Below are 26,698 nucleotides of genomic sequence, written 5' to 3' on the forward strand. Positions count from 1 at the left end.
GATTTGTTCTAGCACGAGCACAGTGCCTGGCGCAGAGGGAACCAGATTGAAAGCCACTGGACAAACAAATGGGTGAATTCTGCCTAGATAGATGTTCATAGAAGAGGAGAGGGTTGAGTTGAAACCTGAAGGGTGAGTATTGCCCCAGAGAAGGGGGGCTGAGGAGAAAGTCATCACTGATGCATTCAGTCCATTTTTCTTTCTTTTTTAAAGGTTTATTTATTTATGCATACAAGAACTGGGGTACAGGTCAGAGGTGTGGGGGGGGGTGAAAGGAGTCACCAGAGACAGAGTGGGGAACAGAACAGGCAGACTGACTGAAATACACTGCTGAGGGGAGCAGCGGGTGAGTCAGGAGAGGTCTGCTGTGCCATGTGGGTAGCTCCATGGCCGGGGATTGAACTCTTGCTGCAGTGGCTGCGGATAGCTTCATAGGTTGCGTCTTAACCCCTTGCGCTACCAGATCTCTAGAGCAAATACTGAGTGGGATTCTTGGGAAATGAGGGAAGCACGAGCAGAAGGGCGCTCAGCAAGGATGGGTCCAAGCTGAGACCAAGGTCAGTCTAGGGGCCTGCACTGACCTGCCCACAGAGTTGGCCCCCTGTGTGGTCAGTCATCATCAGCGCAGGGCTGCCCTTGGGATGGGTGGGGTGGAGGGGTCCTCACCTCCTGGGCCAAGTGGCTCCCATTGGCCAAGGCCCGTTGCAAGTTATTATAACCCGCCGTTACAGCGGCTGAGGATGGGGTCCTAGGTGAGCAGGGAAGACACTACTGCGCCCCTCAGCAAATGAAATGGCACAGTCACATGACATGTCCATTGGGGATTGCGTAGGGTGTTGGATATTCTTGGGGTGGAGGAAGTCAGTGGGGCCAGCCCCTGGTGAGACCTGTGTGATGTGCGGAGTATGACATTTTATCACGCCGGGAAGAGGGTGGTAAGGATTGGATTCACTGCTTTCTGTTGCATTAAGAAATACTGTCATAGCAGTAGTAAGTAAATGAAGGACAGGGGTGATGCCAGAGTGGGCGGGCCAGTCAGGAGAGCGTGCAGTAGCCAAGGAGGGAGATGATGACTGTCTGAACTAAAGCCGTAGCTGTGGGGACAGAAGGGAGTCAGATTGGAGAGCAATTAAGGAGGTCAGGAGGGAGGGGCTTTTGGGTCAAAAGAAGACCAGGAGGAAGACCAGCCCTCCTCCCAGATCTCCCTGCAGGCACTGTTATCCACGTGCACGCATCCAGCCAAGGGCTGTGGAATTTGGCTCATCTGAGTCCAGTGGAGTAGGGTGGTCCGCTTGGGTCAAGTGCACTCAGCGTGAGGCATTGTGCTGGGTGCAATAAAATGTCCTTCCTGCCCTCAAGTTGCTCATAATCTAGGAATACAGCAATGCAGGCAGCCAACCACGCTATGAGGCAGATTGTGATGTGTGCTTCAATAGCAGGACATGTGTGCTTGATCTTGCCCAAAGGTGGAAGCTGAAAGAGAGTATAAATAACATTTTGCTGACCCAGACAAGGGAGTGATTCATTCCTACCACATGCTTAGAAAATCTTGCTTTACAGAAGAGGTGATGTTTGAGCAAGTTCTGGAGTAGGAAAGGAAAGTTGATGGGTGAAGAATGGCATCCTAGGGAGAGGGACCAGCAAAGTCAAGTCATTACTCAAGGAGAAAAAAATCCCAAAGGAATTACTAAATTGGCACTTGCCCCAAATAAATCCACAGTAGAGCTAGAAATGGAAACACAGGAGTTCTAGGTTTGTGTATTTTAGTCTAGACTTTAATTGAATTCTTATTACCTTGGAGAAAACAATTTGAACTCCTGGGGGAAATAATGCCAAGTAAACAGAAGGCAGTGAAATAAATAGGTTTATTAGTGCACAAAAGAGTCATTTAAGTCTGTTCAAATCCTAATAATACTAGTTGACTGACATAAACGACACTAAATGCAAAGATTGTGCTGAACCTCCTCAAACCTCCCTCTGGGCTGCCTCTCTCTTGAGGCTCGTCATTAGGGGAAGCCTTGGGAAGTCTCCGGGCTGACTGTATTTCTCTACTTAACCCTCTTTCTCTGGCAGGTCAATAACGAGCGGCTGTATTTGCCATTGAAGTTGGGACAAGGGAAGATAAACATCTTCTCCTTTGGCTTCCACGTGGTGGTGGAAACTGACTTTGGCCTGAAGGTTGTGTATGACTGGAAGACCTTCCTGTCCATCACCGTCCCTCGGACCATGCAGAACTACACGCACGGCCTGTGCGGCCGCTATAATGGCAACCCTGAAGATGATCTGGAGATGCCCATGGGTCTGTTGGCCTCCAGCATCAATGAGTTTGGCCAGAGCTGGGTGAAGAGGGACACCTTCTGCCAGGTTGGCTGTGGGGACCGCTGCCCTTCCTGTGCCAGGGTGGAAGACTTTTCCAAGGTCCAGCAGCTCTGCAGCCTGATCCCCAGCCAGAGCTCTGGCTTCACCAAGTGTCACAGCAAAGTCAACCCCACCTTCTTCTACAAGAATTGCCTGTTCGACTCTTGCATTGATGGGGGTGCAGTGCAGACTGCCTGCAGCTGGCTGCAGAACTATGCCAGCACCTGCCAGACGCAGGGCATCGCTGTGACTGGCTGGAGGAACTACACGTCCTGCTGTGAGTCCTCTCCCTTCTCTCCTTATATCTTGATGGGTGCGGGCAGGCCTTTCTTCCAGCACCATAGAAGCCAGGGCAGATCGCAGAGAAAACTTCAAGGACATGCACTTTGGAGCTGAGTTTGCTGTGTAACCTCCCAGAGCCTCCACTTCCATAAAGTAGGGTTCATGCCGATCAGTCCTTGTGTTACTCTGAGAATGACATAAGGTTATGTATCAAAACCACAGAGCAGCATGTATGGATTTGGACTTAGCGAGTGTATAGCAAAATTCCAACAAAGCCCTACTGTGGAAGGGTGAGTTAGTAAGTTAGTTATTGCTAGGGCCTCACGGGACCTCCATTGTGCTGACCGTTGACAAGCTTTCTTCATATAAATGTGTTTTTTCCGTGCATGTATGGCGTTTATCGATCTTGTGTTTATGAGGAGCATTTGAGAAAGAATTCGCGTCTCTGGATCATAGCCTTGTTCTGTCCTTAAGGACCAGTGAGACCTTGGCGCCTCTCGCTTTTTCTCTCTGGTTCTCAGGTTCTCCCTGATCATGTGCCGCCTACACCATTTTTGCTACACAAACATCAGGAGGATCAAATTAGGTAATTGAAAGCTCAGCACGCGCTATGCATGCTAAGTGTATTGTTGCTATATTAATGGCTTGCTCTGAGCCAAGCCCAGTGCTAAACGCTTTATCAACATTATCTCACATTTTCTCCTCAATAACCCAATTCATCAGGGAGAAATTGAGACTCAGAGGAGTTAACTATCCTATCTTAGGTCATACAACCACAATGGCAAAGCCAGAGTTGATCTAACCCCAAAGCTCACACTTTCAACCCATAGGCTATTCTGGAATAATTTGCCTGCATTTAGTACATCACAGTAGGAAAAGATTGGGGGAAAAAAAGCACAATTGGTCTCTGGCCAGTCTGGCTTGGTCTATTTTTCTCCATCTCAAATCTCATTAGCTACAGAAAATTTCTTTTAGACACAACTGTGTGTAAAGGCTGCAAATTGATACTGAATGTACAAAACTCTCAATAAGTGATCCAGTGGGGGGGCCCAGAGAATAAACTCCCTTTTCATGCTGGAAAGGGTGGTTTGGATGAAAAACCAGAAACAGTGGTGTTGTTTAAGCTCACGCAGACAGTTTACATTCCTCATAATTGGATTTGCGTAGACTGTGGGGCAAGGTTGGAGGAACTGGGGAGGTGGAGGGAAAAATGCCAATACTGTATCATCCCAGCTCAGTCCCTGAGCAAGTGGTTGAGAGGATGATGCCAGTGGGGGGTGACTGTCCAGGCTAACTGGCCTCTGGTGACTTTAGTAAAATAAGTTCACCTTATAAAAGTCAGGGCCTGGATCAATCCCCAGAGCCGCTCTGAATGTGCTGGGGTCAGCACAGTGGGGCAAGAGAACTTGCCTTTCTCTGTATCAGGAAATCAGGGTCTGTGCCCAGGGCCTGAAAATGGTGCAGGATGGGGAAACTGTTTTAGACACCAACTATGGGGAGTTCCCTCTTCCCCTGAGCCTGGCCACGGAGGCTGCCCACTCTCTGGCCTGCCTGGGATGGGGGCATGTATCGGAAACTGGTCTCCGCAGCAGTCAGCAGGGCCAACACAGGTAAGGGCTGCTTTTAGAGGAGCAGGTACAGAACCCTCACCTTAAATTATGGTCCTAAATTTTGTCGCTCATGAAGGAGGTGGAGTTGAGTTAGCCAACCCCTAAACCTTACTTCTAAGGATGAGGTTCCTGCTGCCCCCGCAGAACTTGCTTAAAGATAAAGAACTTAAAGATGATTTTTCTGTCCCCTCCAAGAGAAAGCTTTTCCTCTTCCCTCAAAGTTCTGTTCAGACATTGGCTCCTCCTCCTTCCATAGAAATGGGGGGCTTTCTCCAAGGCACCCCTGTCTCCTTTACTTTCGGCCATGAGTCACATCCCTGGCTCCACCAGTTGCCCACCAGCAAGGCCTTGCCCAGCATCAGGGCCAGCCATCCCCATCACGAGAGTAGTAGCACCCCCCATACCCCCCACCACCTTGGTATTTCAGGACAGGGGAAGTGATCCAAGGACTGCACCTGAGGAGAGGATGGTAGTGACTGGAAAGCTAAAAAAAGAGGAAAAATTATACTTTAAAGACGGTAGGTGGGGGCCTCCTTGGTGGTGCAAGGGGTTGAGACGCAGCCTATGAAGATGTCCGCAGCCTCTGCAGCACGAGTTCGATCCCCGGCCAGGGAGCAACCCACATGGTGCAGCAGACCTCTCCTGGCTCACCCGCTGCTCCCCTCAGCAGTGTATTTCAGTCAGTCTGCCTCTTTTGCTCCCCACTCTGCCTCTGGTGAATCCTCTCACCCCCCACCCCGCATCTCTGGCCTGTAACCCAGTTCTTATATGCATAAATAAATAATTCTTTAAAAAAAATAAAGATGGCAGGTGGGTGTGGATGGGAGTGAACACAACTGGAGGCAGCTTGGTTTTGCTTTTGAATTTCGGAAGCAGAGAAAAGCTGTGGGAGACTGGGTTCTGGCTCAGCCATGGATCTGAGAGAACAGAGAACATGACCCAGAAAGCGGGTCTTGAATGCGATTGTCGCCCTTTGACGAGACTGAAAGCTCAGAGACATGAGGGCGGGACTCACATTCCCCACCCCTTCTTCTGAGCATCCAGCAACTCAACATGCCCCTGTTGACACGGAGAAATGGTGCTTTTAGAAGAAAGAGAGTTAAACCAGAATTGCCCGTTTGACTTAAGCTTTACTGGTTACAAGGTAGCATGTGGTGTTCTTCAATGATATTGGCTGCTCCTATCAATGGGATAATTTATTATGCAATTACCTTATTTCTAAATGCATCAGAATAGTTCTTCACCCAAGTTGAACAAATAGGCTTACAGGGATAGGCAAGTAAATTGTTTTAATTATTAACCCCTCCTTAAATTGCAATTAACTGAGTCTTTCATTCTCCCAGTCCCTGAGCCGGGGGTGTGGCAGGGGTTAAATAAGAGTACTAGGGGTTGGGAGTACAGTAAGAGATGAAAATAATAAATGCATGATGTAACTTGGCTCTGATTCTGTGCCAGGCATTCCTTCCTCCCAGCAGCCCTATTGAGGAGTATTGGTCATAGCTCCTTCTCCTAGGAGGAAACCAAAGTTCAGAGAATTAATCACTTTCCCATTTGGCTTAGGTGAGTTGGAAAGTGACTCCAGAAACTGTGTCTCCCCCTGTGTGATTCTGCCTCTCTGACTCTCTCAGGTCAGGGAGACCTGGAGAGCTGGGGAGGTCCTGGGTGCTGCAGAGGGTATATAGTGCTGGAGGACCAGGTCTGGGGAGATTCTTACAATCTCATCAACTCATTGTGAGAATTACATCTGATGCTGTCTCATAACCATGCCGGCCAGTGCCTGACCCCTGTGGTCGGTTTAGGGTGGGTGTCCAAATCGGTTCCCCTTTTATCAGAGCCGGCTTTTGCTACTTTGGAGTCCCGTGTCCAAAATCTGGCAACCAGGGATTTTCTTGCATATTTCTCTGCAGATTCATAAATTCTTGTTGAATGATTTTTTTTTTTAAAAAAATCCCTACTACTACCATTATAGCTGACCCTGTTATTAACAGCAGAAGTACCAGGCATTGTGCTTGTACCATCATTGAAGTTCCAGGCACTGTGCTAGACACCTTGTAAAACTATGCTTCGTTCTAGCTTAACATCTGCTTGATGTGGGAGACATTATACCCCCCATTTCAGAGATAAAGGAACAGAGGTTTAAAGAGAGTAAACTCCCAGCCCATGAAGACATTGTTAGTGGCAGAACCAGGGTCAAACCAGGTCAGTACGATTCCAGCATCCTTGTCCATTCAATTATACTACAACAGATTGCTTTCAGGATGATGGGTGTATCCTGCCCTCCCCCAGGCTAAGTCACTGGCCATAGCAAGAGACACATTTGTGACCATGGTTGAAATCCAGACGGAGAATGGACATCAGTCACAATTCTCAGTACTTAAGTGGAGAAATTTTAAAGTTTTTCCTCAGGAATCAAAGGTTTGTGAACCAACTACCATATTCTCAGCACTATCTGGGGTGCCACTGGAGAATCACTATTTAAAAATACGGAGTTTATAATCTGGTTGGGAAATAGAAGCAGCATACTTAAAACAACAACCACCACTAAATCAGTAGAATCTCTTCCTGAATATTAAGATGTATTGTAGAGCTTCAGTAATGAAAACCAGATAATACTGACGCATGAACAGAAAGACCAACCAATGCAAAGGTGACAAAGTCTAGTAATAGACTCAAACACTAAGAAACACTAAGAAATTAGTGAATAGTAAAGTTGGCATTTCGAATCACTGGGAGAAATGTATCCCTCAATAAACAGGAAAGGACAAGCTACTAAGAGAAAATAGTTAAATCCCTCCTGCATTCTTTGCTCCAAAATAAAATTGAGACCAAATCAAGACTTAACATAAAAATTCAAGTTATAAAATAGGTATACAGATTATTATAAATATCAAATCATTATATTGTAATACCCAAAACCAATGTAATTGTGCATGCCAGTTGAATCTCTATTAAAAAAAAATAGGGGGCCTCCCCGGTGGCGCAGCGGTTGAGCGCTGGGTTGCGAAGCTGCCCGCAGCCTCTGCAGCGCCAGTTCGATCCCTGGCTGCCCCCCTGCCACGGGAGGAGGGTCCCACATGGTGCGCAGACCTCTCCTGCCGCCTGCTGCTCCCCTCAGCAGTGTGCTTCGGTCCTTCTGCCTGCTCTGCTCCTCGCTCTGGCTCTGGTGAATTCTCTCACCCTCTCGTGCTTCTGACTGTACCCAGTGCATGTATAAACAAAACAAACAAACAAATAAATAAATAAATAAAACATGCCTCTATTAAAATAAAATAAAATAATTTTAAAAAATAGGTACTAAAAGAAAACAAAGGAGTTCTGTTTGGGAATCCTGCAGCAGACAAGGCATTTTAAAGCAAAACACCCAAAGCTATAAGGGAAAAATCTGATAAATCTGACCATTTTAAACATTTTAATTTCTACATTGGAAAAAACACATTGGAAAAATCACAAAAAGAAAAAACACACTCCAAAAAAGAAAAAAAAAAAACAAACCCAGCTGCAAAGTCAAAAGAAAAATGGTGAACATTTTGCAATACACGACAGGCAAAAATCTATTTTTAATTTATAAAAAGCCTTTCTAATTTAATAAGAAACTTTTTCAACAACACAAAATGTGCAAGGGACATGAAAAGGGAGTTCAGAGAAAAGATGAATGCTTATAAGCAAATGAATAGATTACTAGCCTGAGAAAGATTGCAAACTCAGAATATAGCATATGGAGCACTTTCTCTGCATTTTTTTTTTTATTGTAGGAAAATATACACCACTGTTGTTTATCACCTTACCCATTTTTAAGTGGCATGGCATGAAGTACATTTATACTGCTGTGCAGCCATCACCACTGTCCATCTCCAGAACTCCTTTCATCTTGCAAAACTGAAACTCTGTCCCCAATAAACAGTAAGTCCTCATTCCCTGATTCACCCCCACCCTCAGTCCCTGACAACCACTGCTGTAGTTTCTGTCTCTGTGAACAGAACCACTTTAGATTCCTCATGTGAAAGGAATCATAGTTGGTTTTTTTCTTTTTTTGTGGATGGCTTATTTCACTTAGCATAATATGCTTAAATATTATCTGTATTGAAGTATATTACAAAATTTCCTTCCTTTTTAAGACTGAGTAATATTCCATCAAATGTATATAGTCAGGCATTGCTTAACAGTGTTTTGGTTTTGGTCAACAGCGGACTAAATATGCAAGGTTGGTCCCAATAGGCCATACCAGATAGCCTAAGTGTGTGGTAGGCTATGCCATCTAGATTTGCTTGACCACACTTTATGATACTTGCACTGTGATGAAATTACCTAATGACACATTTCTCAGAACACATCCTCATTAAGCAACACATGACTGTGTACACATTGTGCTTATTCATTCCTCCATTGATGGACACTTGGGTTGCTTCCATGTCTTAGCTATTTCACTAAATCTTGCTATGAATATGGGTGTATAAATACCTCTTTGAGACATCCAAAAGTGGAACTGCTATGGTAATTCTGTTTTCAAATGTTTGAGGGATTGCCATACTGTTTTCCACACCAGCAGTTCATTTTACATTCCCTCCAGCAATGCAAAGTGTTCCAATTTTTTTCACATCTTTGCCAACACTTATTATTTTCTTTCAAAAAATATTATCCACCCTAATGGATGGGAGATAGTATCTCATAGTAGTTCTGATTTGCATTTCTCTGATAGTTAATAATGTTGAACATATTTTCAGGTGGTCATTGACATTTCATGTATCTTCTTTGGAGAAATGTCTATTCACATCGTTTGCTCATTCTTGAAAAGGGTGGTTTAGGCTTTCTGTTGTTGAGTCTTAGACGTTCTCTCCATATTCTGCATAGTAAACCTTTCAGAGTTCCAAGAACAGAAAGTTTGGTGATAAACAATTAGTAAGGATATAGGAAAATAAACCTCATGTAGCTCTGATAAGAGGATAAATTGGCACAGTTTCTTTAGAGGGCAATTCATTTGTATCCATTAAAAATTTAAATGTCCATACTCCTTGATTCAGTAATTCCACTTCCAGAAATTTATTGTACAGATTCACTTACTCATGAGGGCAAAGATATATGTACAGGGAAGTTCACTGCAGTATCATCATAAACACATCAAAAATGCACACCATGCAGCAGTGTGAAAACAGTAATTCAAGGCTAAATGGAAGAAATATTGTTATGAAAAAGCAATGAGCAGAAAAGTATGTATATTATGCTCCCACTTATGAGAAAATGGGGATGGATTCACACAGGCCTGTACACACACGTGCACTAGGGGCTTGTATTTGCATAGAAAATTTCTGGAAGAATTGACTATAATTTTTTATCAGAGATTACCTTTTCATTGCTCTTTTACTTATATGGTTTGTATTTTCTCCCCATGTAAGCAGTATCTTTTAAATTAAATGTTTAAAATATTTATAGCGTGTTATGGTATTGGTTACACAAATCTGCACGTGCTAAATTCATAGATGTATGCACTCAAAAAGTAAATTATTACCATTAGATAATTTAAAAATTAAATAAACAGCAAAATATATGCTATAGATGATATAGAGTGGTAGTGCCCACAAATAGTAGTTGTGCTTTCATATACATTGATTAAAATAATAACTTCTATATAATTTTTTTCTGTTTTATTTATTTATTTTTGAAGATTTATTTATTTATTTATGCATACAAGAGCTGGGGTACAGGTCAGAGATGCAGGGGGGTGAGAGGATTCACCAGAGACAGAGTGGGGAGCAGAACAGGCAAACTGAGATACACTACTGAGGGGAGCAGCGGGCGAGACAGGAGAGGTCTACTGCGCCGCTTCTGTATAATTTTTGAGCAAGCCTGCCTTTAATGATTGACTGACATTAAGCACACAAACTCATTTAATCCCTCGGAGCGAGCCATGAAGTAGGTGCTGTGAGTGTCTGCTTTTCACCAAAAAGGACCTGAAACCCAGAAAGGCTAAATAATGAGCTCCGATCTCTTACAGCTGACTCCAGTGCCCAACCTTTTCACCTAACTGTCTTCCATAGAAGCATCTACAAGCATTTGAAAAGCACAGAATATGGATGACAGAGGTCAGACTGCATGTACATAGTACACGGGTGCCTTTGCAGAAATCGAGAGCTCAGGGGACTACCAGTGGTAAACTAGAGGCTTAGGGAAAAATTCTGCAAAAGTTATGAGTTGAAGGTGACTTGTCAGTGGCATAAGTGGGGGAGCCTTATGAATAAGATGGAATTCCACCTGGGAATTGAAGGATGGGGAATTTGGATAGGCTGAGAGGATGAAGAAAGGCATGAAATAAGGAAGATCAATGTAAGTGAGGACACAAAGGCAGGAATGAGTCCAGGACACCCCAGGAAACCATCACATGGAAGATGACTGAAGTTGAGGTGTATGTTGGGAGGTGGGTTTAAGGTAGCAGGTTTTGGAGGATCTCCAAAAACCAGGCAGAGGAGATGAGAAAGCTTCCATGAGAACCCCCCAGTGACCTCCATGTGCCCTGCGGTCCATTCTTTAGCCAGTGATAAGTCAGATGGAGCCTTTCCATGAGCAGAGAGGGTCTTAATGAAGAGGGTTGACAGACCTCCCTCTCCACCAGGCCCTCCGCCTCCTGGAGTGGGTGAGCGGGGCCGGGAGAAAGCTGCTGATCATCTGCAGCTGTACGAGTCTTGGCTTGTGTCTTCTGTTGCAGCCGTCACCTGTCCCCCCAACAGCCATTACGAGAGCTGCGTGAGTGTGTGCCAGCCCCGCTGTGCTGCCATCCGCCTGAAGAGCGACTGCAACCACTACTGTGTGGAGGGCTGTCAGTGTGACCCCGGCTACGTCCTCAATGGCAAGAGCTGCATCCTGCCCCATAGCTGCGGCTGCTATTCCGACGGCAAATACTACGAGGTAGGGGAGCCCTCCTGTGCCTCCTTCCATGCATCAGACTCCTCTCCGAGTCTAAGAGGTTGGCCACCATTGGCCAGTCTGCCCAAGTCACTGTGAGGATTGCAGGGAGATGTGACAGGACAAGGAGGTTAAGAACAGGGTGGCGAAGCTCTTGTTTGCAGAGTATTGGGTCCAGACACACACCGGGGTTTCACTCCTCTCTCCACCCGATGCCTCCCCTTCTTGCTGGCATTCGTGTTTTTCTCCCCCCATGCCCTTCTCTGGCTCCTTCTGATTTCCTCTCCTGTAAATCTTAATCTGGAAGCCTCTGGAAGCCTCTGATGTGGCTACAGTTTGGAACGAGGGTCACTGTGCAGCTGACATTTGTAGCTGTCTTAGCTAAGGCCATTTTTAACTGCAAAATATAGAGCGGAGGCTGAGAGGAGTGACCTTCCCTTTTCTGGCTATCAAAGCCCCATGAGAGGGAGCAAAAGCTGCCATCTCTGCATGTACCATTTGTCACCTTGTACTGTCCCCAGAGAGTTCTGTCTAGACTGCTTAATGCAGTACTCCCACATCCCACCCTCTGCTTCTCTCTCTTATGGGGGATTAAATATGAAGCTGATGAAGATGCCCTTCATCGGTAGCTGTCACTCAGCAAAACATTGTACTTTATAGTCTTTATGTGTCCTAAGACTAAGCTCGTAAAGGTCTTGCCTAGAGGAGACATTTAGCCTGTGGCCCATTCTCTGTTTAAATGACATCAACACCTTCTATCCTGTGAGAAGACATTAACAACTGCCAGTATCGACTATCTGCTGTTTGCGCTCTCTATGCTAGAGGTATTGTTTGGGATGATAAAGCATGGTCCCTGCCCTAAGGAACTTAAAAAATCTATGCAATGAAATAAAAAAAAAAAATGCACTTTAAAGAACAAGAGAACAATTACCCCCCAAAATCAACAAATGAAAAATAATAGCCTGCAGAACTAATCAATTTTAAATGGAAAAAAATAGCAGCATTAAAAAATCTAATTGAAATGTCTGAATTGGAAATAAACTAGGCAAAATATAAATAATGTGCCCCTTTTGTAAAGATGCATTGACTTGTTCAAGAACAACGAAGTTGCCTTTACTCTGAGAAATAAATAAAAGAAAATAAATGTGGAAGTCACTCTCAATTTCATTTTTGCTGGGAAATTTATTTCAATGTTATATTTAAAAGACAAGGAAAAGTGGAATAAAATAGTAGAACTAATCAGCGACTTCTAGGTTTTGAAGTTAGTTCTTAGAAATATTGATTATTTGAAAGGAAAAGGCAGACATGAGGGGGAAATCATAATAAATTCAGTTTTCTCACAATCTGGGAAAAAACATAACCAGGCTCAAAACTGAAAAAGAACTCGTCTAATCTCTGCTCCCCTTGTCTGGAGACTTACTGAAATGTATCCTCTGCCAGGTGGGTCACGCATTCTCAGCGGGGATCCTGTGTGTGTCTGTGGCATAATAAAACGAGACTTGGGTTTGATCCTAGCTGAAACACCACTGGTAGTGTGACATTGAGTAAACACTGTTATTTCCCTAAGCTTCGACCACTCTCTCTATGAAATGTAACTAATAATACCAGCTCTAGAGGGTCGTTGTATAAATAATCTATGCAGGTGCCTAGCCTCTTACCTGCCACCTAGCAGTTTAATAATTAGTACCTGCCATTGTTGTTGGTGGTGTTGTTTTTCTGTTGGGACACATTTTGGAGAGAAAAAAATCCAGGCATGTTAATGAAATGATGCCTCTAAAAGCCCTTGGAATTCACAGGAAAGGCCCAATATAGCTCTTAGCAGCTATTAGTACTATAAACATTATTATCTACTTTTCATCAGGAAGTCAGTGGGTTTTGACAACAGCTTATATCTAAGAAGCAGCAAATGCACAGAACAAATAATCCACATCTACTTGCCATGATTCAAATAAGCTTGGGGGCTTGTTTATACAACAGATTTCTTTGGAAATAAAGAGAGAACACATCTAGCCATTAGCATGGGGGGTAAGCACCCAGCTGTTGTTGTCAGGTTAATTAAGGTAAAGAAAGCAGCACTGGGGGCCTTTTACCAGGAAGCTAGTTTTGTGATCAAGTTCTCCTGTGGGATGAGATATTTACCCTTGATCATATCCACATGCATCAGGTGATTTTTCTCTTTCTGCCCATGTGAGTCTGACTTCTTATCAGAAAGAGGCCAGACCATTCACTCAATTATCCTGCAAATCTGATAAGAGGAGTGAAGTCAATCTGTGAGGCTGCTGGCACTCAGAACATTTTATAGGTCTGGAAGGAGAGAAGACTTGGTTCCAAGAACCTTTCACTTTGAGGATGAGGGACTCAGCTGTGGCATCTTTGAATTCACTGGACTGAAGAAACTTTTCCTGGAAGATCTCATACTCTGTATTTATCCTTGAGTATGAGTCATGCCTGTATTTAATATCCAGGGTTTTGATAAGTCTATAGTTAAAGCAGCAAACAGTGACCAAACAGGGGTCTAGGCCTTCTTGTGCCATTGAAACATCTCTAGGTAACACTGAGTTAAGTACATCAGTGCACTGGCTCTCTACATCCATGTCTCTACAACACTGTCTACTTGCTGAGACCACCCCCCTAATTAGACAATCATGATCCATTTCCAACAGTTCCCTGGAATTCCCTGAAAGTGTGATATCAAGAACACAAATTCCACCAAGTAATGTTGTGGCTGTTCATGTGGGTGGGGAAGAATAGAAAATAAGAGCTGCTACCGCTTGAGGATGTACTTTGTAGAAGGTATTTTATATATCGCTGTGCAATTCCTTACCATCTAAAAAAGGACAAGTGGTCCTTCTCCTGTAATAACAGCAGCTACTAGTATTTATTAAGTGCCTACACTATTCCAGGAAGTGTGCTCCACACATCTGATTTAATATAATCCTCCCAATGGCCCAGCAAGACATTATTATCATTATTTCCAGTTTAGAAATGAGCAATCAGACATTCTGGGAGGTTAGCAGTGCTCCTTACCATGGCACATGGAGGGTGGTAGGGCCGGCATTGAAACCCCAGTGACCTGATCCTAAAGCTTTCCTGTCATAGATGTCTCACTTCGGGGCACAGAAATGGAGGTACTGGGAGCAGAAGTAAATTAGAAGTAGACTAGATAAAAGGGAAATGTTTGGAACGGTGAGTATCGTCAAAGGTTGACAAGGTTCCTCCTAAAATGGTCATCACTTTCTTTAGCCTAGTTCAGATTTGAACGGTTGCTTTTCTCTTTCTTGAGTGAATTTAAATTTCATCTGTGAAGTGGAGCCAGTACTTACTGGAATAATTTTCTAGCCTATATTTTTCCTCTTCACCTAGTTCCCCTAACAGCAGCACATTCAGATGAGCTGTGGCTAGTTCTGCAGTCCAGCCACCAAGTCCTTGATCAAAGACAACAGATTACTTGGCAGATTACTTGGCATCTGAGTTACATGGATTTGATGTAATATTTGAATTGAAGCAGCCTCTCTATTGCCCCCAGTTGCATATTCCAGCCCCATTAAAGACAGGCTAACCCAGCCTGGTGAATATTTTTTTATGTTTAATATATTTTATTTTATATAATTCTTACATCATTTTTCATTTTTGCACAGTATATGCATTTTCATTTTGGTTATATTCCCCATACAATTCCACTCCCCTTATTTTGACCCTAATCCCTCCTCTCCTCCGTTCCGCACCCCGGTAGTGTGTCTCTGGTTTATAGTTGCTTGTTGATTTTGATTTTTTCTTCATTATAATTAGTCTTTTTCCTGGTCCCTTATTTAAGTTTTCTAGATTCCTGCTATGAGTGAGACCATCCGGTATTTTTCTTTTTCTTTCTGGCTTATTTCGCTGAGCACGATCCCTTTCAGCTCCATCCATGTTGCTGCATGTTGCATGAGTTTATCTTTTTTGATTGCTGAGTAATATTCCATGGTGTATATGTACCACACCTTCTTGATCCAGTCATCTATTTTTGGGCATTTGGGTTGTTTCCATAGCATAGCTATTGAAAACAGTCCAGCCCAGTGAATGTAATCCAAAGGCGCCTCTCTTCCAGCCCAAGCAGCTGTTCTGGAACAGTGACTGCACCCGGCGCTGCCGCTGTTTCCGGCGCAACCTGATCCAGTGCGACCCTCGCCAGTGCAAGTCAGACGAGGAGTGCGCATTGCGCAACGGGGTGCGAGGCTGCTTCAGCACCAAGACGTCCTACTGCCTGGCAGCCGGAGGCGGGGTCTTTCGCACCTTTGATGGCGCCTTCCTGCGCTTCCCGGCCAACTGCGCCTTCGTGCTCTCCACCAACTGCCAGAAACTGCCCGACATCTCCTTCCAGCTCATCATCAACTTCGACAAGTGGTCGTCCCCCAACCTCACCATCATCTCGCCCGTCTACTTCTACATTAACGAAGAGCAGATTCTCATCAATGACCGGAACACTGTCAAGGTGACACATCTGTCCTTGATTCTTTTTTTTTTTTTTAAAGATTTATTTATTTATTTATTTATACATGTACTGGGTACAGTCAGAAGCGCAGGAGGGTGAGAGAATTCACCAGAGCCAGAGCGGGGAGCAGAACAGGCAGAACGATGAAATACACCGCTGAGGGGAGCAGCGGGTGCAGCAGGAGAGGTCTGCTTGCCATGTGGGACCCTCCTCTGGAGGCCGGGGAGCAGCCGGGGATCGAACCGGCGCTGCAGAGGCTGCGGGCAGCTTCGCGGCCCAGCACTCAACCGTTGCACCACCAGCGGAGGCCCTGTCCTTGATTCTTAAATGTGCTGGGGAACAAGGCAAGACCAGGGAGGGCTGTCTGTTGTGGTTTTCCCAGATAACCAAATTGGAGGATGCATGGTTTTCGCTTCATTTGCACCATATATAGATGAGCAGATCTTAACGAAAACGTAGAGATTTCCACAGTGCCCTTCCCTGAGGGTTCCAGTGGCTCTGCAGGAAGGGTGGAATGTTCAGGCCATAAAAGTGGCCTGGGCTCTTGTACAGCACCAGGTGATAAAGTGGTCGCCAAGTCAGCTTTTTCTCTGCATTCATTTCCAAAAAGCCTCTCATTTTGATTTTAACAGCCTCTAAAATTATTCTTGACTCTGCCCACCTGAGCCAAGACCCACTCTTTGATTGCTGCCATCCTTTCTGGAAACTGAATGAAGGCAACCCTTTTGTCTATCAACACAACTACCTTAATAAAAATCTGGTGGAACACACCCCACTATCAGAGGGCCCCATGTAAAGTGAAAGAAAATGGCAGCAGACTATGATGAATTTTTCCCTTAGGCTGGCTGCCTTGTGAATCTTAGACCTGTATGTGAATAAATGTGAATCCCCCCACCCCACCCTCTGCCATAACTACTACAGCTCTCTGAGTTGGATTCTTCTATCCCTTCCATTTAAGAATGTAATACACTCTGAACTATTGATAATGACTCTCAGCCTCTTAGCCAAACCTGTCTGCTCACCAGGCTCTCAGAGCAGAGATTACAGCCGGGTGGGCATGGAGAGAGACGGGGCCTGCACCTCCCTATTTTATGGAACTGGGTGTTAGCGTATGTCTCTGCTTTGCACTTTAGTTCAGATAATCGTGCATTGAATATATCTTGAAGAGTCATCACATAGTTTGGTATCCAACACCAGGCAAAAGACTAGCAGTGTTTTGCAGGCTTGAAAGGAAGATTCTGGATTTTAATACTGAGTTTTAACCTCAATGAAAATTGCTGCTGTTTTTGATACTCCAATTCCTTTTGCAAATTGGCCCACATTGAAGCAACTACATTGGTCTAGAATACAGGAAATAAAAAGTGAAAATGACCCCCTGAGAAAGCAAAACTGACATTGTTGCTGAATAAAAAGCCCAGGGAATCATATTTTTTAACAGACTTCTGCTTTTTTTTCATTTTCAAGACGCAAAAGTTACTAATAACCTGGGGGAAAAACCCAATCTATTTTGTAAGTACAGGAAAAACATGTTATATTTAGTCCAGAGGGCTAGGAAAAGAAATTCTTATAAAGCAGGAAAATGACAAATGTAGAAAATACTGTGCTTATAGGACCTCTGGGTGTGCAAGGGGCGGGGAGCCCATGAGTTTGAGCATTAGAAACAAGAAAACAATAAACATGGCAGAGATCCCCAGATTCATTTTAACCATATTAGATGCTTCTTAGCGTACAGTTGGGATTTCATTTTTAGTGATTGGTTTATGCGGGGAAAAGTTTTATAAAAAAGCCAGTCATTTGTTGTGGGTTATGCTTTTCTGATACTTTCTTATCTCTCCACTGATATATTTTGCTTTTTGGGGGGCACCGTGGATAGTAAGATGAGTGCCCTTAAACTTTAGGGCACAGGTTAGCAAACTACAGAATTTAGCCAGATCTACTTGCTACCTCTTTTTGTAAATAAAACTTAATTGGAACATAGCCACGCTCATTTCGTTATTATCTGTGGCTGCTTTCATGCCACAGGGGCAGAGTTGAGCAGTGATACAGATCCCACGACCTGCAAAACCTACAATATTTATTTTGGCCCTTACAGTTTGCCGACCCCTGTCATTGATTTTATTTTCCCTCCACTAGGTCAACGGCACTCAAGTCAATGTTCCATTTATTACGGGGTTGGCAACCAAAATCTACAGCAGCGAGGGGTTTCTGGTCATTGACACCAGCCCCGACATCCAGATTTACTACAATGGTTACAACGTCATAAAAATCAGCATCAGCGAGAGGCTGCAGAACAAAGTGTGTGGCCTCTGTGGCAACTTCAATGGGGACTTAACTGACGATTACGTGACCTTGCGGGGGAAGCCGGTGGTGAGCAGCGTGGTGCTGGCCCAGAGCTGGAAAACCAATGGCATGCAGAAGAGGTGAGCGCTCCCGCCGCTAGACTCTGGCCCCAGTCCCCCCCGCCCACCCATGGGAGGTGTTAGTACTAATTGCACTTTTCCCAGCCTTGCCCCTCCTCTCCTCCAGAGAGCCGAGACAGGATCTTTAGGGTTTTTATGATACATCATGATACATCAGAGTCCTCATAATATCTTGAATTGTGCAAGTGGGAACTGGGCTTAGATGCATCTTAGATGCATTGTACAGTTCCCGCTACATGAAAGGGCTCTAAATGGTCATGTCATCCTGCTCTTGACTGAACAGAAGCAGGTCCCCAAGATTAGAACCCTGAAACCACCTGTCCCACCCCCGGCTGGGGTGGGATGAAGGGTTGACTCAGGACAAGGGCTATCCTTTGCTCCCTGTCGGGTCCCATTGTGTGTCTGTGACTTTTTTTTTTAGATTTATTTATTTATTTATACAAGCACTGGGTACAGTCAGAAGCACAGGGGGGTGAGAGGATTCACCAGAGCCAGAGCGAGGAGCAGAGCAGGCAGAAGGACTGAAGTACACTGCTGAGGGGAGCAGCGGGTGGCAGGAGAGGTCTGCACGCCATGCGGGACCCTCCTCCAGTGGCTGGGGAGCAGCCGGGGATCAAACCGGCGCTGCAGAGGCTGCGGGCAGCTTTGCAACCCAGCACTCAACTGCTGCGCCACCGGGGAGGCCCCTGTCTGTGACTCTTACCAGAAGGCTTGCTTGGGGTTGTACAAGTAGAAGTGGGTGGGAATCAATAAAAATTTTTTAAAAACAGAAGTCACCATGGTTTTTTTTAAGCCGCTCTGTGGCCAGCTGAGATATAATGAGCTGAACAAGTTATTCCAAAACTGTTTGATTTAAGGCCCCTCTGGGCTGCTGAATTATGTTAGTACCTTTCAGGGTCTATAGATGTGCTTCTCTTTCCTGGCATTTCTTTGCTTCTACAATGGTTCCATCCCCTTGTGCTTGAACTTGGTAAACATTAGCCAAGCCCCAGTTGTGGAAATGACTGTCCAAATCCTTTCGCCCCTTCCCCAAATGTAGATGAGTGTTGTGTCATAAATTAGACCCTCCTGTGAACTGTGGGACTCAGAGCTGAAAAGAACTTAGAGTAATATCTAATCCGTCTCTTCTGTTTCTCAATGAAATGGAGGGTAGAGCAGAAGAATGTATGGGAGGGGCCCTGTAAGTGGCAAAGCCAGTACTATGTTCTAGAGTTCATAATTTGATGCTTTCTCCAAAATATATTTACTGGGTCCACAATTTTTTTTAAAGATTTATTTATTTATTTATGCATACAACAGCTGGGGTACAGGCCAGAGATGTGGGGAGTGAGAGGATTTACCAGAGACAAAGTGGGGAACAGAACAGGCAGATTGACTGAAATACACTGCTGAGGGGAGCAGCGGGCGAGACAGAAAAGGTCTGCTGCGCCATGTGAGTAGCTCCCTGGCCGGCCGGGGATCGAACTCATGCTGCAGAGGCTGCGGATTGCTTCATAGTGCGGTGCTTAACCCCCTGCATCACCAGGGAGGCCCCTCCACAATTTTTTAAAATAGACAACTTTGGACATTTTAGGCATTATGGGGCTGCCGAAGATGAGCCAGATTCAGCTCTATTTGAATTTCTGATTCTGATGTGAGCTTCCTTTCCTTCTCTCCCTGTAGCCAAACTCTCTCCCTCCCTCCCTTCTTTCCTTTATAAACTATTTCAGCTGAACACAAATTTTCCTGTGAGGCTTCTGCTTTTGCTATCTGATAGCTAAATTGAAACTGATTTAGAAATTTTCTGGCCACCCTTTCCAATCTTTAATTCTCCAACCATCATTATTGTTATCATTGATTAACAATAGCCATAACTGGGGCCTCCCTGGTGGCGCAAGGGGTTAAGCACAGCACTGTGAAGCTATCTGCATCTATGGCAGCACAAGTTCAATCCCCGGCCAGGGGGCTACCCACACGGCACAGCAGACCTCTCCTGTCTTGCCCTCTGCTCCCCTCAGCAGTGTATTTCAGTCACTCTGCCTGTTCTGTTCCCCACTCTGTCTCTGGTGAACCCTGTCAAAGGTTAATGATTATTATATCAATAACTGCCTCCCATGAAACACTTTGGCTATTATTTCATGATTTTGTTTTGCCCTCACTTTTCCCAGTGATACTTACAATAGAAATTACTGTTTGGCTTTCTGAGATGAATAGATTGAGGCCACTAGTCTGCGAGGTCACACAGCCAGTGGGTGTAGGAACTGGCTCTCGCTTTTGGGTGAGAAACAGAGGCCACAGTCGTGGTCTTCCCGCCCACTGGCCGTCTTGGCTGGCTGCCTTTGCTTCTCTCAGTCTGACCAGACTTCTTGCCCCCAGCTGCAACGAGCTGCAGTTCTCACAGTACGCGGCTACGTGCGACAATGTGCACATCCAGAAGATGCAGGGCGATGGCTACTGCCTGAAGCTCACGGACATGAAGGGCTTCTTCCAGCCCTGCTACGGGCTCCTCGACCCCCTCCCCTTCTACGAGTCCTGCTACCTGGATGGCTGCTACAACCACAGGAAGTTCCAGCTCTGCGGCTCCCTGTCTGCCTACGGGGAGTCCTGCCGCTCCTTCGGGATCCTCAGCACTGAGTGGATCGAGAAGGAGAATTGCTGTAAGATGATGATTTTACTTCTGCACGTTCTTTTCTGAGTTCAAAGAACCGCTCTGCTGGTGGCAGCTCTGTGTGTAGGGCTGGCCGGCTGGTCTCCAGCTTCGCCCACAGATCTGCCTCCCGCTGGGAGACTTGGGAGTTCTGAGCTGCAGCTGAGGCGTGAGGAGGGCCATTTTTGGTGGCACTTGGTGGACTGTGGTTCTGGTCCAGTCATGAATTTTGGAACACCAGCCTGGGAAGATGAGGTTCTCTGGGCTGGAGCATAGTGACTGATGAGAGAGAGACAGAGCCCGGGGCTCCTGACTGAATTCAGTTCCCAAACACAGCTCAGCATTGGCTCCTCTGCTTTAGTTGAGAAGCCAGATCAGAAAGGAAGGCCTGTGGTGAGTTGAGTTGGGCTCTCACTGTCTCCATCTGCTTGCCTTGAAGGGAAGCTGTGGTTGGACCTAGAGATTATGCATACAGTAAATTAGTTGATAAAATATAAAGATCGATAGAGACCTGGGTTTTATTCTGGAGTAAGAAAGTTATTTTGATGTGTGTGTTCATGGGCATATTTGTTCATTTTCTTACTATGTGAATCAAGCAGGTAGAACAAGTACGTTGCTAACCATATATATTTGTCACAGACATTTGTATGTGGCCATAGACTTGGGGTCACTCAGCCTCATGAATGCAGAGTGTGGAATGCTGTGGTCAGCAGAATGTGTGCCAGTAGCTTGACACACACCACCAAGCCAGCCTCATACCGGCCCATTCCAAGACGAGGCAGGCACATTCGGAAACCTGCAGACTAAAGCTGTCTGAGTATGGGAGGCATTTAATTTAGACTCTAAAAACAATATAGTTAATTAAAATATGTTTCCAGTGATTTCAGAAACTTTTTAACAAACAAATTACTAGTCTCTGTGGGAAATTAACAGAAATGTTTTATTTGATGACTTTAATATTTACCCTGTTGGGCTAACAAGCAATACTTTAAATAACTTTAAAATTAACTGGTTTGAACTTTAAAAATTGCCTGGGATTTTTTAAAAAATCATTTGTTTTTTACCTCAAGGCATCCCTCTAAGAGTATGTCTTGTTTGCCGACTGGCAGATGGACCAGACTATTTGTAAATGAGTGTTTTGCTTCCTGTGGGCTGTCACTGCTGCATTTTCTTTCTGTTACTTTTTTTGGGTTGTTTTCATGTTGTATTAATCAACCATCACACTCGCTGAGCTGCTGCTTAGCTCTGTGTTAACTACTGAACACGTAAGGCAGGTGAGAGAGGCTTTCTAAAAGGATTCTCTTTTTTTTTTGCAAAAGAACTGGTGTATGGGCCAGAGATGCAGGTGTGAGAGGATTCATCAGAGACAGAGTTGGGAACAGAACAGACAGATCTACTGAAATACACTGCTAAGGGGAGCAGCAGGCAAGACAGGAGAGGTCTGCTATGCCATGTGGGTTAGCTCCCTGATCGGGGATCGAACTCAGGCTGTAAGGGTGATGATAGTCCTGATACTTGACCTGTAGGCCACCAGGAAGGCCCTAAAAGGACTCCTTTTGAAGATAAATGTTAAATGATGCTGATGGCTTCTCTTCAGCCATCCTTCCAGGAATTCAGACAGGGTGATCTAAACCACCTCTATTCTCACCAATTGCAATTCAGTACTTAGCAAAGGTTTGTGGTCCTGGATCTAAAGTTGTGGGACAACTCAGAAGTTTATGTTTCATTTTTAAACTCTTGACGCTAACTCGGCGCATTTTGGGATCGAATAGTTGTTCTTTTAGCCTTGGCCATGACATACCACGAGGAATAGGGTTATTACTTCTGGATAGAGAGATTGATTCTTCAAATAAATGAATCTCTAAGAGAAAATGCTCTCAATTAGTGGATCTCACACACAGATGCTTATACTCTTGCAGGGCTCATCTGCTGCAGAAATAGTGTTCATATGATGTGATGATTATTCTTCCCGCACATTTATATTTTCCTTATAGTTTTACCCTTTTTGGCAAAACAGCGCCATTAATCTAAGTCAGTGCTGGTGAGTGTGTGTAGGTATTGGGCTTATCTATTTTTAGACAATTAAGTGGAAGTTTATAGGGAAGAAGGACCATGAATGAGAACACAAAGGAGTCCTGGTCAGAAGGACCTCTCTGAGATCTTATTGGCCTCCAAATTTTCATTCTTGACAAATGTTTGTTGAGCACCAACTCTGAGGTGGTTGGGTGTTGGGATAGTAGAAATAAATGGTTTGACCTAGTCTTCACATAAACATAAACACACAAATGCATGTAGTTGTACAGTATAGTAAGTGCAGTAATTGTGGTACTTTGTGGCTGTTAAGCATGTCCATGTGTCCATTTTCACCATCTGCCTTCACCTGTGTGTCACCTTGGGCAAGTTCCATCTATGAAATGGGAGCTGCAGTACTTCCCTTGCAGAGTATTTGTGAGGGCCCAGGGGGCAATGCAGCTTAAGCATGAAACTGGGCTCATCGCAAGGACCCAATACCAGCTCTTGTCATTCTCTTCTGGAAGGTTGCCCTGGCTGCCATCTGACCATCACTAATTCCATCACAGCTTATAGCAGCAGGTCTGGTGTGGCATCACGAGCTACTATGCATTGGTGTGAAAATCAAGTTGTGCGTGTTTGTTTGTTTTCCTTTTTAGCAGGAGTGGTTGAAGATCCCTGTGTGGGGGCTGACTGTCCCAACCGAACCTGTGAGCTGGACAACGGAGGCGAGCTGTGTGGCTGCATCGAGCCACCACCCTATGGAAACAGTGAGTAACAAGGGCCCCCTCCCCACCCCAAGAGAGAGGCCTGGCATCCTCGTGAAGGCTCCAGGATGGGAACGTGTGTGTGTCCCATGCTATAGGTTGGAAACCCAAATAGCGAAGCTTTCATCAACATTTAAGCAGAACAAGGAAGCAATCTGAACCTTTAAAGTACGCTAATCATTTTCTCTTAGCTACATCCTTTTCTTCAATAAATTATAAGACCTAAATATGTACATGAATGAAATCAGCCAGTTACATCTGTGGCTATGCCATGTTCAATATCAGAGAGGTCCAAACTGATCTTTTAGATGCTTAGGGAGGGTAGGATGGTTTAGTGAAAAAAGTAAGAGTCAGCACTAGAATAATGGCTTCTTTAAGACTCCTTTCCAGCCAGCTGTATCTGGCCCACAACCTTTGGGTCCTGAAGACACAATTGAAATGTTTGAAGCCAATGGCAAACACGCAGGACTGCAGGACCTGTCCCCAAGTGCTGCCCCCTGGAGGTCGAAGTGGGGAAAGGAAGCCTCCAGCTCTGTACTCTGGTCTGAACCACGCAGCTCAGAAAGCACGTGCTAAATTGAACATCTCCAGAGGATGAAAGTCTAATTGCACTAAAAGGCTCCATAGGAGAGGACACATGTGCTGTTCAAGGGCTTCACCTAAGCAGATAAAAATGTTTCTTTCTGTTTCTGTAGTGCTCATTAGCCTGTGTTTATGTACTCAGCGGAAATGTCAATTGGCGCATGGCTGTGTCAAAAGGCTAGAGCTCCTAAGCTCGTCGGGGACTCTCTTGGGGTTCTGCTGAGCTGCAGTGCACCAGGGGACCTAACCAGTGCTGCTCCCAGTTGGGGGCATGTTCTTTCACCAAGCCACAGTGAGCCAGAGTCGGTGTATAGCCTCCGGGAAGGTAGCTACCTCCAAAATGGGGTGAGGCAAGGCCGGGGTTTATGAAGAGGACACAAGAGATGCTTTATTAGCATTTCATCATGATTTTTTTTTTTAAGCCTCTACCAATGCCAAAGTTATTGCTTTGAGTGAATTCATACACTCATTTGGAGTCATCAAAGCTTAATTAGACATGCCGCAGCCTTGGCAGGAAGATCATTAGTAGCTTCTAAAGGAGAGTGGTAATGGGAGGCTTTGCCCCCCACCCCTGCAGCAAGACCAGCTCCCACTGACTTGCCTTTTGTAATAACTGTTCCCCACAGACTCACATGACATTATTGATGCAGAGGTGACCTGCAAGGCAGCCCAGATGGAGGTGTCCATATCCAAGTGCAAACTCTTCCAGCTCGGCTTCGAGCGGGAAGGTGTGCGGGTCAATGACCGGCAGTGCTTGGGCATTGAAGGGGAAGACTTCATCTCCTTTCAGATCAACAACACCAAAGGGAACTGTGGAAACATCGTGCAGGTGAGAAACCAGGGTGGAAACGAATGCCTGGCAGAGGGCCAATTCCGCACTGGGTGTTTGCCCATCGGATAGCCTTAAAGGCAACTTCCAGGTGGCCTGCTTAGCATATGCTCCTTGGAAAACTGCAGAAGGCACGTGGGACACGAAAGAAAGACAGCCAGGAGCCTGCTCACTGGGTGCTAAGTGGTTGATTGAAACACAAGTGGTTGATTTGCCCAGTAATGACTTGCTGCTTTTCTTGGTTTGTGCTGTCGCTGTCATCTTTTGCCCTGTATATTGACAGTTTTTTTTGTTACCGTTTTTGTGCTTCTATTGTCCTTGCAGGTAAATACAGGCTGGATTCAGCGATTTCAGGGCTTTACCCAAAGGTGTCCAAGACACCGTTTAATAGCTGACTATACAAATACAACAAGGTCTCAACACTTATTGTCAGATTAGCCAATACGTAGGCTAGCAAAGCATCTCACTCCTCTTCTTTGTGCCCTGCCTGTCATCTGTCTGCCTTGTATTGATAACTGTTCATTAACACTTGTATCAGGGGGTGAAGGGAGTAAGAAGGTGAAACTTGTATTTGTTCATTTTGGTCCCTGTGGGCATGTCTGGTCAAATATTGGTGGAGGAGAGATTTTGAAGTAAGAATTGCAAGAGGAGAGTTATATTACCCTGTCATGCCAATACTTCACACTATTCCCAGCTTGGGTTCCTGCAAATAACTGGGGAATGTTGTAGATAGAATTCAGCGGTATGTGAAAACACCCTCTGTGGGCATTCAAGGTCATCAGATTGACGTGTGTTGATGACATTTATTGTAATACTTTCCTCCCCTAGTAAATGCTGAGGTTAGAGCCATACTGATTTATACTGGTCTCTGGGTTATGTATGGAATGAAGCCATTTCTCCACTTTCAGGGCTGTGGATTTGAAATGCAAGACACATCCTCCCAGATTTAATGATTTCTGACCTCCCCTTTGCTCTGCAGTCCAATGGCACTCATATCATGTACAAAAACACAATCTGGATAGAAAGCGCCAACAACACTGGCAACATCATCACCAGGGACCGGACGATCAATGTGGAATTTTCCTGTGCATATGAGCTAGATATCAAGATCTCCTTAGACTCTGTCGTGAAGCCTATGCTAAGGTAAAAATCTCATGGGCTGCTTGCATGGCTTTGTCTTTTCCTTGACAGCTAAGGTTAGTATAATCAAAATGGCTAGCTGTTGTTTTTGAAGCACAAGGCGGGTGTGGGGAGAAATTCATATTTTCTGAACCTAAATGCCTTGGATCCGCACTGTTCAATAGCACTTTCTGCAGTGATGGAAATGTTCTACATCTGCACTAACCAATAAGTAGCTCTATGTGGCCACTGAGCACTTGAAATGTGACTGGGGGGCAGGACTGAGGAGTTGAATTTTTAATCTAATTTAAATTGCCACGTGCAGTTAGTGGGTCTCATGTTAGACAGTGCAGCCATAGACTTTACTGCTATGTGCTTTGCCTTCCCCCTGCATTTTCAGCTGCAGAAATGGTAGGTAACTGAGTAAGTTGTAAGTATTTCGGATCCCAGACTCATGATTGTTTTCCTTTTAGTGTCATTAACCTGACAGTTCCAACCCAAGAGGGCAGCTTCACCACCAAGATGGCTCTCTACAAAAACGCCTCCTATAAGCATCCCTACCGCCAGGGAGAAGTGGTGTTGACAACCCGAGATGTGCTGTATGTCGGAGTCTTTGTAGTGGGAGCTGACTCCACACATTTGATCCTTACACTGAACAAATGCTATGCCACCCCTTCCCGAGACAGCAATGACAAGCTGCGATACTTCATCATTGAAGGAGGGTGGGTAG

At 45.0% G+C, this 26,698-nt stretch overlaps 1 protein-coding gene across 2 annotated transcripts in view; it reads left to right on the forward strand.

Moving 5' to 3' along the window:
• TECTA (tectorin alpha) overlaps positions 1–26,698 on the forward strand; it is a gene marked incomplete at both ends in the record, with an annotated part of 69,436 nt that overhangs the window by 35,459 nt on the left and 7,279 nt on the right. Inside the window, 9 exons of one of the 2 annotated variants that reach the window (XM_084251090.1) lie at positions 2,074–2,635; positions 10,948–11,147; positions 15,232–15,615; positions 17,749–18,035; positions 20,376–20,671; positions 23,331–23,441; positions 24,647–24,849; positions 25,829–25,992; positions 26,442–26,690. In XM_084251090.1, the coding sequence (XP_084107216.1) occupies positions 2,074–2,635; positions 10,948–11,147; positions 15,232–15,615; positions 17,749–18,035; positions 20,376–20,671; positions 23,331–23,441; positions 24,647–24,849; positions 25,829–25,992; positions 26,442–26,690 (2,456 nt within the window). The remainder of the gene's footprint in view (positions 1–2,073; positions 2,636–10,947; positions 11,148–15,231; positions 15,616–17,748; positions 18,036–20,375; positions 20,672–23,330; positions 23,442–24,646; positions 24,850–25,828; positions 25,993–26,441; positions 26,691–26,698) is intronic. The other variant, XM_084251091.1, reaches the window with a different exon arrangement.

Source organism: Talpa europaea (assembly GCF_964194135.1).
Source record: "Talpa europaea genome assembly, chromosome: 12".
Lineage (NCBI taxonomy): Eukaryota > Metazoa > Chordata > Mammalia > Eulipotyphla > Talpidae > Talpa > Talpa europaea.